Source organism: Podarcis cretensis (genome assembly GCF_951804945.1).
Source record: "Podarcis cretensis genome assembly, contig: SCAFFOLD_36, whole genome shotgun sequence".
Taxonomy (NCBI): Eukaryota; Metazoa; Chordata; class Lepidosauria; order Squamata; family Lacertidae; genus Podarcis; species Podarcis cretensis.
The window spans coordinates 70,017-84,915 of record NW_027647825.1 but is presented as its reverse complement, the minus strand read 5'-3'; the positions used below and the strand labels follow the sequence as shown (position 1 = coordinate 84,915).

The window sequence follows — 14,899 nt, the reverse complement described above, 5'->3', positions numbered from 1 at the left end:
AAAAATAAACTTCTCACACAGGGAATTTACAGGATACAGAACTCCTTCTGCAGAAATAAAATTTATTAAATGTGTTAATACGAATGGAAGTCCAGAACTCTGTAGTTGTTGATAACAGACTACGATCAGGACTGAATGTAATTGGATTAATCAAGATTTCGGAAGCAGGAAGAAATAATAACTTTGCACTCCGAAACCCAGCACACAGGAAGTCACACAAATTGTATAATTGGCTTTATAATTTATATATATTTGGATATGAATTGTAATTTGACATTGGTAAAATGTAGCTGTTATTGGACTTCAGTAATTGAAAATTAATAAAAAATAGAAAAAAAATAGAAAAAACATTCATTGGTTGATTGATTGATTATATTTCTATGTTGCTTTTCATTCAAATGAATCCCAAAACAGCTTACAAACAATAAAAAAAATAGAACATCACAAATACCGCATAAATTATATAGAATAATTAACAAATCATCAATAAAAACAAGTACGACCTATAAAACACTCTTAACAAAGCATCAACTAAAAAATGAGCTAAACATCACAATTAAAGCAAAAGTAATATTATATTATATGCCCTTCTAAAGGTTCATGAATGAGGCCTGTGTACATAACCATACATTAAAGTACATTTGAAGCACACACACCCAAGAATCCTGGGAACTGTATTTTACCTATCAGAGAGCTACAATTCCCAGCACCCTTTAATAAACTACATTTCCTGGGACTCTTTGTTTGGGTGTGCACACGCTCAAAATGTGCTTTAAATGTATGGTGTGTGTGTGCAGTCCAAACTTCAGCCTACCTTACTTCATGTTTGAGAAGGCAGACCGAGCAAATTGCAGAAATCGACCGAGCAAATTGCAGACCGAGCAAATTGCAGAAATCACTTACCAGCATAGGCACCTGGAGCAGAGATGCTCTCTGAGAAGGGGTCCAGTGAAGAGCTGAAAGCCAGAACCAAGAGCTGCATCATTACAGCTATAGGAGTTCCTAAATCATTTTGCCATTTTTCTCCTAGGACCTAGCCGGAACATCACAGACAATTACGGTAAGTCCCACTCAGCAAACAGTGGCACCACCAGGCAGAGCAAGGCAGCTGCCTCAGGCAGCAGATGCCAAACTGCAGGGGATGGATAGAGCTCTGAGTGCCACCTGGCTACCCTGGGACCCCTACACTAGCCTCCTGTCCTCTAGTGCAGTGGAGGATACCTTCCATTCACTAGTACTGAAGGAAAATCCCAGTCCAATTGGCTTTCGTATGTTCCTTGGGAGACAGCAACATCTTGTCCTTCACCTCAGGCAGCAAAATGTCTTGAACTGGCCCTGGTCGCCTTAAGTGCTAACCTCCAGTTCACAGATCTGAAGCCCTACAGCCCAGGAAATCCACAAATGAGAATGCCAATACTGTGTATGGAGTGAAACTCTACACCAGGTGTGAGGAACCTTTGGTCTTCCAGATATTGCTGAACTACAACTCCCATCAGGCCCAGTAAACATGGACAATGGCCAGGGATGGTGGGAGTTGTAGTTCAGCAATATCTGGAGGGCCAAAGGTTCCCCCTACCTGCTCCAGACAGTCACTCTATCCTGAGTTCAAAAGTTCTAAAACCTGGGTGGGACCAAGGAGGAGCAAAGGCCAGAGCCAGGTCACTTGATGGTGGAGCCAAGGAATACAGCCTAGTATTTGGGGGGGGGGGCAGCTCTAGGACCTCTTTTGCTAGGCCTGATTGTAGAATGCAGAGCAAAAGCAGAATATTCACAAAAACTGGCAACTTAGAAATGAAAATATCTGAACGGGAACAATGGTTAGTACTAGATTTCTTCACTTTGAACTATGCAATTGCTCCCCACAGTACAGCAGACATGAATAAGCTTCTTTTGTGCAATGGAGGGGTGACCATTGGCTTCAGAGTCAGTACAGCACTGGTCATCGACCCACTAGCAGGTTGCAGGTGGGTCACAACAGGAGCACCTAGAACCATGCTCCATATTCATTTTTTTCTGGAACCATAAACCTTCTAGGTCCTGAATAGCTGGGAAGAAGCAAGAACACTCTCTTTCATCTGGGATTAACAGGCTAATCGTAGGTATGTTTAATCTCCCTGCAGCTGAGATTAATGTTAGGTATGCACAGTTGAGATTCCTGCATTGCAGAGGCTTGGATTAGATGACCCTTGATGTCCCTTGCAACTCTAAAATTCTATGATATACAGTGGTGCCTCGCAAGACGAAAAGCTTATCGGCTTTTAGCGGCTTTTAGCGGCTTATCGGCTTAGCGGATAAGCAGATAAGCGGCTTAGCGGCTTAGAAAAAGGGGGGGAAAGGGAAAAAAAGTCGGAAAAACTCGCAAGACATTTTCGTCTTGCGAAGCAAGCCCATAGGAAATTCGTTTTGCGAAGCGCCTCCAAAACGGAAAACCCTTTCGTCTAGCGGGCTTTTTGTCTTGCGAGGCATTCGTCTTGCGGGGCACGACTGTATAGGATTGGAGCCAAACTCATCTAACTGCAGCCCCTTATTTATTTGCTATATTTCTATATGTAGAGGTGTGCCAACTGATTTCTGTGGTATTTAAGCAACTATGTGTTCCATGGAGCACGATATTGGTATAGTTGGATGTATACACAAATATATATGATGGCCAGTTCAAGATTATATTTCTCACACACAATGAAATTAACTGTAGTCTACGACAGTTTATGTTATGTTTGCTAGTCTTTAAAGTGCCAGGAAAAAAAAACTCTTAGTTGATTTTGCTACAACATACCAACAAGGCTACTGCTCTGGAAATTGTTATGTAGATGCAATTATTTCACACATCAAACAAAACAATTACTCTCCCTAGTGGGGCATCTGTAAACACACATCAGATTAAAAAGTTGATTTCACGAAAGGCAGCAAATGACATGTAGACTGTAGAAAATCTTGGAAAGCTTCATTTCAAAAGATGCATTTCCCAATCCTTGCCATCTAGAAATGTTTTATATTTAGATTCCATAAATATTCTCTCCGCCACCCATGTCGTTCCTGTGCTTTTTGAGCTTCAGGTTGTCAAAATGCAATGGAAACTACAGATTTAAAAGGCAGGAAAGTAATATAGGCAGACTTTTCTTAAAAAAATTAATGCTGTGTTTTATTGTATTCCATAGGAAACTATGTGTGTGGCCATTCCAAGGGAAAGTAAACCTTTGGTATGTCTGGGTTTAAGAAAAAGGAATTTGGTAAAGCTAGTATTGTTGTTACCCTGGGCCCCTTTGGAAGCCACACTTCCATAATGCAACAGTTACTGAAATGAAAAAGGAACGTTAGAAATCAAGGCAGAAGCTCTTGCATTATCCCCAGTAAAACTAGTACAATGAACTGAGTGTGATTAGGAATCTATAGTTCTCCAGATGTTGCTGTACCCCAACTCCCATCATCTTCGACCATTAGCTATGTTGGCTGGGGCTGATGGGAGTTTGAGCCCAAGAACCACATGTTCTTTATCCCTGTTGCAAAGTATGTGCATATCTAAAAATGCCCCTGATTCTTGAAATAAAAATATAACTTCTGACAATGTCATGATCCTTTCGGGTTGTGACCTCCTCCATGACCTCTCTCAGGTAGACTCACCTGCATTCCTGCAGCCAGCTCTCAATCTTATTGGATGAGCTCCCTGTTGGAAACAAAGAAAAAGTGCTAGGGCTCCTCACAGACTGGATAAGTTACTGTGATGATCCACATCTCTGCTGAGGCCAAATGCAGCCATCTAAGGCTTGTTAGCCAGCCTCTCAGCAAACCACATGGGCAGGATGTCTGATGTCGCCACTACAGAGGCAGTAGCAAAAGAAGAGGAGAATGAGGAAGAGGAAGAACACCTGAAAGTGAGTAATGGAATGAATGTGGTTTAAACATATGAATAACTAAATGAACTCATTATTTGGTAGTCATTATGGCCCTGTGAGCCCTTATTGCTGCTGAACAGCTGCATAGCAGTGGAGGGTGCAATTTGCATAGAAGCAGGAGGAAGAATGCTTAACCCTTCCCTTCCCTCAACTTTAGCTCTACAACCACCTCCTCTAGCATCTTTCCCTCCAGCTGCCTGATTGCTTTTCCTTAAAAAAAGTGTGTGTGTATACACACACACACACACACACACACACATCAAATATACAATAAAAAAGAAAAAACATACATACATACATAAAAAAGGAAAAAGGAAAAGACCTCCAAAACAAACATTTTCAAATACACTTCTACATAAGGAGTACAAGCCGCCTCTGACTGCTTTTCTACATGGTTGCCTGCTGTGCTGGACCTCTTTTCTCCATGCCCAACGAATTCTGCGGGGCGCCAGAAGGCTAAAAGGGAAAAAACCGAGCCGACACTCGGCGGAAGCGGTGCACGCGCCCTCACTCACTTGGCGCAGGCCCGCTCACTTGGGGTGCTGCCTGCTGTGGCCACCACGGCAAGAAGCAGCCAGCTGAGCCGGGAGGCGCCTGCCCTCCAGCTGCTGCCCGCCTCCTCCAGTCCTAAAAAAAGGTTGACAACTCTGGGAAGGGGGGGGCACCGGAGGGATCTTTGCACCACAGCACCAGATATGCTTAAGACGGCCCTCGCTCTGACACCAGATGTAAGCTTGGGGTACCATTCTAGACTCTGGAACTAACAGTCTTGCACTGAACCATGGTCATGAACACTTACTTTAAAATGCAAGGAAGTCTGCCCTGTTGCATTTGCAGGCCCTCCTGCTGATTTGGCTGAGGGAGGCCCTCACCTGCTGCCACAAAGTGCCTCCTTGATAACACTGCTGAGTAAGTGCAGCAGAGGAGAATGCAGCTCAAGGTGGCTATCACAGAGGAGGAAGCAGGGTGGAAGAGCACAACATCCCTTTCTAAAGAGCCACATTCCTGTTTCCACCCATCGTTTATTCTTTGCACACAACCCATGTTCTGACAGACAAGGAAGCGCTGCCATCCTGCCCAGTGAGACCACTTAGAAAGCAACACACACAGAAGCTGCTGCATTCAAAGTGGGTCTCCCCCCGCCCAGAAAATGCACTTTTTTATGTTTGCTTTGCCAATAACATATGAGTTGCATAATGTAACATGGGTGTTATTTTATTTGTGCTGAGGGGGGGAGTGGAACTTCTGCCCATTTTCCATACTTGTAATAGAAAAAGAGAAAGTGAGAGAAAGAGGGGGAGGAAGAAGTGCAGAGGGAATAATATTGAAATGGCTCAGGGGAATGCATGGGTGCCTGACTACACGGGGGGGGGGGGGCGGAGGCTGACAGCTCAGTGGTGGAGCTCATGGCTTGCTTTAAAAATCTCTAGAATCTCAGCTAGCAAAAGGCTAGGGTGGGGTAGTGCCCTCCAGATGTTGCTAGGCAGTTTAGCCCTGGCCAGCATGACCAATGGTGAGAACTGGAGTTCAGCAACATCTGGAGCAACTTTTGTCTCCATGGACCACTTGAAAATGCTAATGATGGGCCACTTAATGAGTTTTCTGCCTGCTGTAGCGTTTGTAATGTAACATACTAGATGCTGTGCAATTTTTAATTGTCTTTTATTTATTTTTTTATATATATATTTATTAAAATTTTTAAACATAATTGCAAAAATAAAAAACAATAAAACATATATCATAACATATTTTCTTAGCTTCATTGGACTCCCTCACGTCTCCCGCTCCCACTTGCATCATTGTCAATTCTTACCCGCAATTTATCATCTTGTTTACATTCTTGTATCCCATTCATTTAAAATATAATCTAATAATTCTCCCAAAGGTTTATATTTTTTCCTCAATCTCACTTGTCATCCTAATTCCATCTAGTTTAGTGGTGCTCAATTATTTATGATCTAGCATCCTTCTTAACATTCAACCAAATTACAATGCTTTTTAAAATAAATCTTAAATTTCTTCCAGTCTTCTTCAACTTTCTCTTCTCCCAGGTCTCGGATTCTGCTGGTCATCTCGGCTAGTTCCATATAGTCTATCAGCTGCATCTGCCACTCTTCCAGTGTGGGTAGATCTTGGGTTTTCCAGTGCTTAGCGATAAGTATCCTTGCTGCTGTTGTTGCATACATAAAAAATGTTCGGTCCTTCCTTAACACCTTCTGGCCGACAATACCCAAAAGGAAGGCCTCTGGTTTCTTAGTGAAGGTATACTTAAATACCTTTTTCAGCTCATTATATATCATTTCCCAGAAAGCCTTCACTCTAGGGCAAGTCCACCAGAGGTGAAAGAATGTTCCTTCATTTTCTTTGCATTTCCAACATTTATTATCAGACAAATGGTATATTTTGGCAAGTTTAACTGGGGTCATGTACCATCTATATATCATTTTCATTACATTTTCCTTCAAAGCATTACATGCAGTGAAGTTCAACCCAATGGTCCACAACCTTTCCCAGTCCTCAAACATAATGTTGTGCCCAATGTCTTGTGCCCACTTTATCATAGCCGATTTAACCATTTCATCTTGTGTATTCCATTTTAACAGCAAGTTATACATTCTTGAAAGTACCTTAGTCTTAGGCTCTAACAGTTCTGTTTCCAACTTCGATTTCTCCACCTGGAACCCTAACTTTTTGTCATTTTTAAAGACTTCTTTAATCTGAGCGTAGTGTAACCAGTCTCGCACTTTATCCTTCATTTTCTCCAAACTCTGCAATTTCCAATTGTCTCCATCTTTTTCTAGTATTTCCCAATATTTTGGCCATTTGGCCTCCATATTGGGTCTTTTTCGGGCCTTAGCTTCCAGCGGTGAAAGCCACCTTGGAGTTTTATTTTCCAATAAGTCTTTATATTTTGTCCAGACATTAAACACTGCTTTTCTGACAATATGATTCTTAAAGGCCTTATTGATCTTAACCTTGTCATACCATAAGTATGCATGCCAACCAAAAGCATTGTTAAAACTTTCCAGATCCAGAACGTCAGTGTCCTCGAGAAGTAGCCAGTCTTTTAGCCAGCAGAAAGCTGCGGCCTCATAGTACAACTTTAGGTCTGGCAGGGCAAAACCCCCTCTTTCTTTCGCATCAGTTAATATCTTAAACTTAATTCTGGGCTTTTTGCCCTGCCAGACAAACTTAGAGATGTCTCTCTGCCACTTCCGGAAGCACTCCGTCTTGTCCACAATCTGTAGTGTTTGAAACAAAAACAACATTTTTGGCAATACATTCATCTTAATAGCAGCAATTCGGCCTAACAAAGAAAGTTTCAATTTTGTCCAACTGTCTAAGTCTCTTTTAATTTCAGACCAACATTTTTCATAGTTATCCTTAAAAAGACTCAGATTTTTTGCTGTTATGTTTACCCCTAGGTACTTTACTTTTTTAACCACAGTTAGTTCTGTCTCTCTCTGAAACCGTTCTGACTCTGTATCTGTCAAATTTTTTCCCAGCACCTTAGTTTTCTGTTTGTTTAATTTAAATCCCGCCACTCGACCAAAGTCTTGAATCAATTGTAACACTCTTTTCGTACTAGATTCTGGCTCCTGCAGGGTCAAAACTAGGTCATCTGCAAAAGCTTTAAGTTTGTATTGTTTCGCTCCGACCTGGATTCCTTCCACCAACCGGTCCCCTCTGATCATATTCAAGAGCACCTCCAGAACCGAAATAAATAGCAGAGGGGAAATGGGGCAGCCTTGTCGTGTTCCTTTTTCAATTTTAAACTCTTCTGTAACCACATTGTTAACTATCAATTTAGCTTTTTGTTCTGAATATATTGCATCAATCCCATTCTCAAAACCCCGTCCCACTCCCATTTCTTTTAAATTTCCCTTCATAAATTTCCAAGAGATATTGTCAAAGGCCTTCTCCGCATCTATGAAAATTAACACTGCTTTTGTATTTATGTCTGTTTGCAAAAGTTCCAAAATGTCAATGATATTCCTTGTGTTAGCAAACAGGTGTGTACCTGGGAGAAAGCCTGCCTGGTCTTTATGAATTACTTCATTTAATACTTTTTTGAGTCTACTTGCCAAAACGTCTGCAAATATTTTGTAATCCACATTTAAAAGGGAGATGGGACGATAGTTCTTAAGTTGTGTCTTTTCGGCTTCCGATTTTGGTATCAATGTGATAAAAGCTTCTTTCCACGATTCCGGCACATTCTTCCCCTCCATAATTTCATTGCTGACCTCCATTAGTGGTTGTATCAGATAGTCTTTTAATGTCTTGTAGTACTTGGAGGTCAGCCCATCTGGCCCTGGGGATTTGCCCAATTGCATGTTCTGAATGGCTTGTTCAATCTCTTGTCGTGTTATTTTGCAATTCAGGATTGATCTATTTTCTTGTGACAATTTTATTAGTCCATTTTTTTCCAAAAATTGTTTAATCTCAACCTCATCTTGCGGCCCTTGAGTATATAATCTTTTGAAATATCTCTGGAAGCACTTTCTGATCTCGACAGGGTTCTGAATATTTCTTCCTTCAATTTCTAAATTTGTGATTTAGTTTTTGTCTCCTCTTCAACTGCCAAGCTAGCAGTTTCCCACATTTATTTGCCGATTCAAAAGTTTTTTGTTTCATTAATTTAATCTTCCACTCTATTTCCTGGTTTATCAATTTAGAATATTGTGCTTGATGAAGTTTGATTTCTCTCAGGGTCGGCTGTGACTTCGGATTTGATCTTAACTTCTTCTCCAATTCTTTGATTTTCTCCAATATCTTGTCTTTCCTCTCATTCTGTATCCTTTTCTTTACAGCATTCTGTTGTATCAAGAACCCCCTCATTACAGCCTTACTTGCGTCTTGTTGTCAGAACAAACAGGGCTGGGTTTAATGGGCCAGTGGCTTGATGCAGGAAGAAGAAAGGCACCATGGGAACAAAGCTCTCACCACATCACTCTGCTGAGTGTTTGCATGTGTGAGTATTGGCTCACAGCCAAAGTGATAGAAAGGCCTATCAACAAATTGACTTTCCCACCCATGCCCAAATGCTATTTCAGAAAGGCCGCCCACCTTTCTTTCTAAATCACCACATTAGTGTTTGTGCATTTATCTGTTCATTCATATAGTTATATGCATATGAAAAGTTTTGAAAATGGGGGTTGAAAACAAGAAGTTTGGGGGTGACAAGCATGGGCAGACAAGCCCATTAGCACCACACACATACAGGTTCTGCATCAAACATTTTGACCTTCTGTCCAAGCTCAATTCTGGAAAGAAAAAACTTATTTGGGCATACCACAGTGAGGTTGCTTCCAGAGCATTTCCATTTTTCTAAATATTATATTAGATGATGATAGATAGATGATAGATAGATGATAGATTAGATAGATAGATAGATATAGATAGATATAGATAGATAGATAGATAGATAGATAGATAGATAGATAGATAGAGATGATAGATAGATAGATGATAGATAGATAGATGATAGATATAGATGATAGATAGATGATAGATGATAGATAGATAGATAGATAGATAGATTGATAGATAGATAGATATAGATAGATGATAGATAGATAGATAGATAGATAGATAGATAGATGATAGATAGATATAGATAGATAGACAGATGATAGATAGATAGATAGATATAGATAGATGATAGATGATAGATAGATTAGATAGATAGATAGATAGATGATTGATAGATAGATAGATAGATAGATAGATGATAGATGATAGATAGATAGATAGATAGATAGATAGATAGATAGATAGATAGATATAGATAGATAGATGATAGATGATACTGGCTCAAGGAGTTGGCCCTATTGGATCAGACCAAAAATCCATCTAATTCAGCACCCTCTTCTCAGAATGGCCATCCAGAGGTCTAAGGGAAGCCCACAAACAAAAGGATACATCAAAGCAAGCTGTACTAAAGGAATGAAAAATTGGGCCATTGATTTCAATGGGACCCAAGTTCAGCTCACTTAGCCTGTGTCAGCTTCTCCCTACCACCCCCATAAAAGATTGTATACACTGTCTGAAAGCACCTCACACTGAAATATTATTACATAATGAGAGTAGGAGTGAATGTGTGTAAGCAGTTTTCCCACCTTGCAAGAAACCATCCTCCAAGAATGAGGGTTCAAGAGCTTTTTGGGGTGTGCAGGATGCCTCCTCCTCAGCATGGGACCCCTCTTCTTCTACAGCCACACTTGGCTTGGCCCATGCCCTCCGGCGCTCCCAGGAAGAGTGGCTCAGCCAGGAGGTGAAGTTGTTGTCCATGACTGGCAAGACCCTAGGGAAGAACAAAATGTCAGGGTGCTGAGGTCATAGGATGCTCAGCTTTGTAGCAGTTATCAATCTTCTCCACTTGGGGCAGTTTTGAGTTACTTGACTGCCTTTTCATATCCTGGGCAAGGAGTTTCTCTTCACCACCACAATCCCAGAAAGTACACTTCACAGTCAAAGAGAAAGCTATGGTTCCTGGTGGAACAATCCTTCATTAGCCAAGTTGCTGAGTTGCCCAGAACAGGCAAACAACTGGAGTTTTGGTTAAAAGTTGGAGATGGACAGATCTGACCATTTTCTTTTCTCTCCATTTTCTCATCTTAAGTTTGCTTTGCACCATTTATGCAGCTAACAGATTGAGGTTCAATCCTGACAAGACAGAAGTACTGTTCTTGGGGGACTGGGGTGTGCAGTTGTGGGGGACTCCCTGGTCCTGAAGAGGGAAACCGTGCCCCTGAAGGACCAGGTGTGCAGCCTGGGGATCATTTTGGATTCACAGCTGTCCATGGAGACATAGGTCAGTTCTATGTCCAGGGCAGCTGTCTACCAGCTCCATTTGGTACACTGACTCAGACCCTACCTGCCTGCAGACTCTCTCACCAGAGTGGTGCAGGCCCTAGTTATCTCCTACTTGGACTACTGCACTGCACTCTACGAACAATGGGCACCCAAACAGCAGCATCAGGATAGCTCTTTCAGGATGATGGTTATGTTTCTGGAATGATCTTGAGCAGAGAATCCCAATGCACCCCCAAGGGGGAGATCAATCCTGCATGAGGCCTCCCTACTCCAAAGGGCTACAGCAATGATGGAGAACTTGCAGCCCTCCAGCTGCTGTTGGTCTCCGGTTCTCTTCAGAGCCAGCTAGGGTTGGGCAAATATGTCACTTTCAGCTCCTCTGAGTTTTTCATCTTTCCAGCTCTGTTCTCTGCATTTCTTCATCAGCTGCATTTTTGTGTGGGCTTCACAAGTTTAGGACATGTTGAGTTTTTCAACTTTCAAATTCCTAAAATGAGGGATGCTAAGAAGTTGTAGCATGACTTGGGCATTTAATATATATTTTGGTTAAATTAATATAATTTTGCTTTTCTTGGTAAGTAAAATGTGTGAAAAATTGCAGTGAAATCATTAAAAATGATTCCAGAGTACTTGCAGTTATATTAGTTCTATAAGGCTCTTTGAAGGGATGCGGGTGGTCCTGTGGGTTAAACCACAGAGCCTAGGACTTGCCGATCAGAAGGTCGGCAGTTCAAATCCCTATGACGGGGTGAGCTCCCATTGCTCAGTCCCTGCTCCTGCCAACCTAGCAGTTCGAAAGCACGTCAAAGTGCAAGTAGATAAATAGGTACCGCTCCAGCGGGAAGGTAAACGTCATTTCTGTGCGCTGCTCTGATTCGCCAGAAGCGGCTTAGTCATGCTGGCCACATGACCCAGAAGCTGTACGCCGGCTCCCTTGGCCAATAAAGCGAGATGAGTGCTGCAACCCCAGAGTCGGCCATGACTGGACCCAATGGTCAGGGGTCCCTTTACCTTTACCTAAGGCTCTTTGAACACTCCCCAAATGACATCCCACACCAGGCCTGTTTCATGCTCCCTTCTAGTACTTTTGTCTGGCTAAAACACACCATTGAACTGTAATACAGAGGTACCTCGGGTTACATACGCTTCAGGTTACATACGCTTCAGGTTACATACGCTTCAGGTTACAGACTTCACTAATCCAGAAATAGTACCTCAGGTTAAGAACTTTGCTTCAGGATGAAAACAGAAATCATGCAGCAGCGGCACGGCGGCAGTGGGAGGCCCCGTTAGCTAAAGTGGTGCTTCAGGTTAAGAACAGTTTCAGGTACCACTGTAATGCCTTTGCCTTGTCTGAGTGGAAGGAGGAGATAAATGGATGTGTAAAAACCTCTGATCTCAAGGTCATGGGGTCCAGGGCAAAAAAATGTACATTGCAGGGGACTGGATTAAATGACCCTTGTGGTCCCTTCCAACTCTGTGATTCTATTATTATTATCATTTAGCATTACATTACATTTTCAGAAGGTAAAATTAAAATTCTTTGGTTGTCCGAAAGCAGTTTATGTGCTTCTTCGTCAAATGTAAATTTATGAAGCTAACTGTTAGCCAGCCATAAAAATAATAGCAGATTTGAATTCCTCATACTCAAAAAAATATTTTAAGACCTCTTGCTGAAAATTAGCAAAAATTAAGTTTTACCCCCTAAAATGACATGCCTATCCCTTCTTGTATGTCACAGTTTGGGCTTTATTTGCTTTGGCTGAGGAGCTGTATCTTGATTCTGCCCTGACTTCTGATGGGACTTCTGGGAAGTAAGTGTTTTTCTGAGCATTTGAAGTCGGGTTTGTTTTTTGTTTCCGTGCCAACAGCGCTTGCACTGTGAGCCATCTCCCTTTGCCTCCAGGAGAGTGAGGAGCAGAGCTGTTATCACAAGCTGCACTCGAGGCCACAAAAGGCTGGTTTCCTCCTTGCGGTTTGAGCTTCTATCAGCAGACCATCAAAAGAGCCTGCAATGGTTAGAGTGGGTGGTGGGACAAGCCAAGTTTCATTTACCAGACTAGATGTGACGTTTGTCATGTAGGCTGCCTTCTGTCATGTTGTTTCTTAACAAATGAGCTGATGTGGAGGTGGGAGTAAACTAGATCAGGACCCCCCTGCATGGGAGAAAGGGACTTTAACCCCATGTCTCAGCTGTGGTCCCCATCAGAATTCCACCACTCCCTGCCCCACCAGGGCTGCTTTTTGCAATTCGAGGGAAGCTTCCATTAGTGCCAATGGGCAGAGTCATCCTCTTGCAAATGGAAACATAGGAAGAGTTGCCATATGCTGAGTCAGCCCACTGGAAACTCTAGCTCAGTCTTGTCTTTGCTGACTGTCATAGGTTCTCCAGGATTTGAGGCAGCTCTACTTGGATACACGGGGGATTTTTAAATAAAGTGAATGTTAGAAAGACACTGTTAAATATCTGGTCCTCTCCCATCTGGGAAACCAAATCTGAGAGGTACTGCCTCCCGGGAACTTCTAACCAATCTGAGAGGGTGCAGACCCGGGTTCATCTCATTAAGGACGCGAAAAGCACAGCAGTGAGCACATCCTACATTAAAAAGTGCTTGTAGTTTACAGGAGAGAAAGAGATGGCAAGCAGGGGAAGACATTTTGAAATCTGAAGACATTCCCTGGTACAGCTAGAAGAGAAGGGCTAGAGCTCCTCTGAGAGAGTCTGTATTGCAAGGGAAAGGGCTGTGGCTCAGCAGCAGAGCATCTGCTTTTGCATGCAGAAGGTCCTTGGATCAATCCCCAGCATCTCCAGGTAGGGCTGGGAAAGACCTGTCTAAAATCCTGGCGAGCCCCTGCCAGTCAGGGCAGATGATACACGGCTAAATGGACCAATGCCCTGACTCAGCAGAAGGCAGTTTCTTGTGTTCTTTCCTGCCTCTCTAGTCCTTCCAGGGCTCTGGCACATGGCAATTTATTGTGAACTCAGCGCTGCTCATGCATGCCAGTTCTGCACAGCATAAAAACAGAGAGGTTTTTAATATTTGAGGTTTTCTATGTTTTAATATTTTGTGGGAAGCTGCTCAGAATGACTGTGGCAACCCAGTCAGATGGCTGGGGCATATTATTATTATTATTATTATTATTATTATTATTATTCACCCAACACCATATTTTCCCATTTATTCGTGGTTTACCATTTCCATGGAAAAGCCAATAAATTTGTTTAAAACCCTGCTGAAATGATAAATCTAGATTATTTCTTTTTTAATCATTATGAGTTTGTTCTGAACTGCGTTAATTGTTTATTGAAATATTTGTTTTTGCTTTACTGATATGGTAGTGTGTGTGTGTGTGTGTGTGTGTGTGTGTGTACATATGTAAGCTTATATTGGATAGAAACATTGTTTGCTCCTTTTTAAAGCTTTGTTATTATTATGAGCCACTTTCAGCTCCATATTATTGCTGAAAAGTGGTATACAAATATTAAATCAAAATCACATCACATTTTGGGGTGTTTATGAGATGGCACTGTGATGAAAATCATGAATCAACTGAATCAACAATAAACTGCTGCGTAAAAACATCCCCCCTCAAGTGCATTCTCTTTCTCCATTTGCAGCCCACTCCCCTCCCACCCTAGTGCTCTCCTCCATCACCTCCTTCTCAATATCCTCCTCATTCCCATTCCATATCACCTCCACTCCTTCCCTCACCTCTGTTCAGAGGATGCTGTCAGAATTACGCCTTTCTATTCAGAAGGAGGTCACAGCCTGTGAGGGACAGGGCCGCACCTTAATTTGCCGGCTGCTGCTACTTACCCGGCCCTGGGAAGAGCATGCTGGGCTCTAAGGTGAGCCCCTGGTGAATCTGGCATCGCGCTCTGCATCTCAGCTGCCCAGGGTAGGACTATTGGAGGCCCTTGCCCATTCCTGCCCCTCTCCCCACCTCACCCAATCTGCGTCAGCAGAGACTGGAGGAAGCTGATCTGTTTTCAAGAGGAAACTTTCGTGCTCATCTCTTTTGTTTTGTTTTTTCTCATGAAAACCTCAAACGGTGGCTCACATCCGGCTCTCACCCACCCTGTGAGGAAAAAGCTTAATGGGCTGCTGAGTGAAAGCGGTAAAGGAGGCAGCAATGTACTGGCCTCTTAGGCTTGGCCTGGAATTATTTATTCTCTCTCTCTCTCTCCT

At 42.4% G+C, this 14,899-nt stretch overlaps 1 protein-coding gene across 1 annotated transcript; it reads right to left on the bottom strand.

Moving 5' to 3' along the window:
- Nucleotides 1–903: 903 nt before the first annotated feature.
- LOC307208450 (protein TESPA1-like) lies at nt 904–14,667 on the bottom strand (the record flags this gene model as incomplete). The annotated part of the gene is made up of 4 exons (XM_079996508.1): nt 14,528–14,667; nt 10,013–10,197; nt 3,622–3,664; nt 904–956 (listed from the first exon to the last, which is right to left on the bottom strand). Coding segments are annotated over exons 1-4 (349 nt in total), but the record flags the coding sequence as incomplete, so codon positions are not given.
- Between the last annotated feature and the right edge of the window lie 232 nt (nt 14,668–14,899).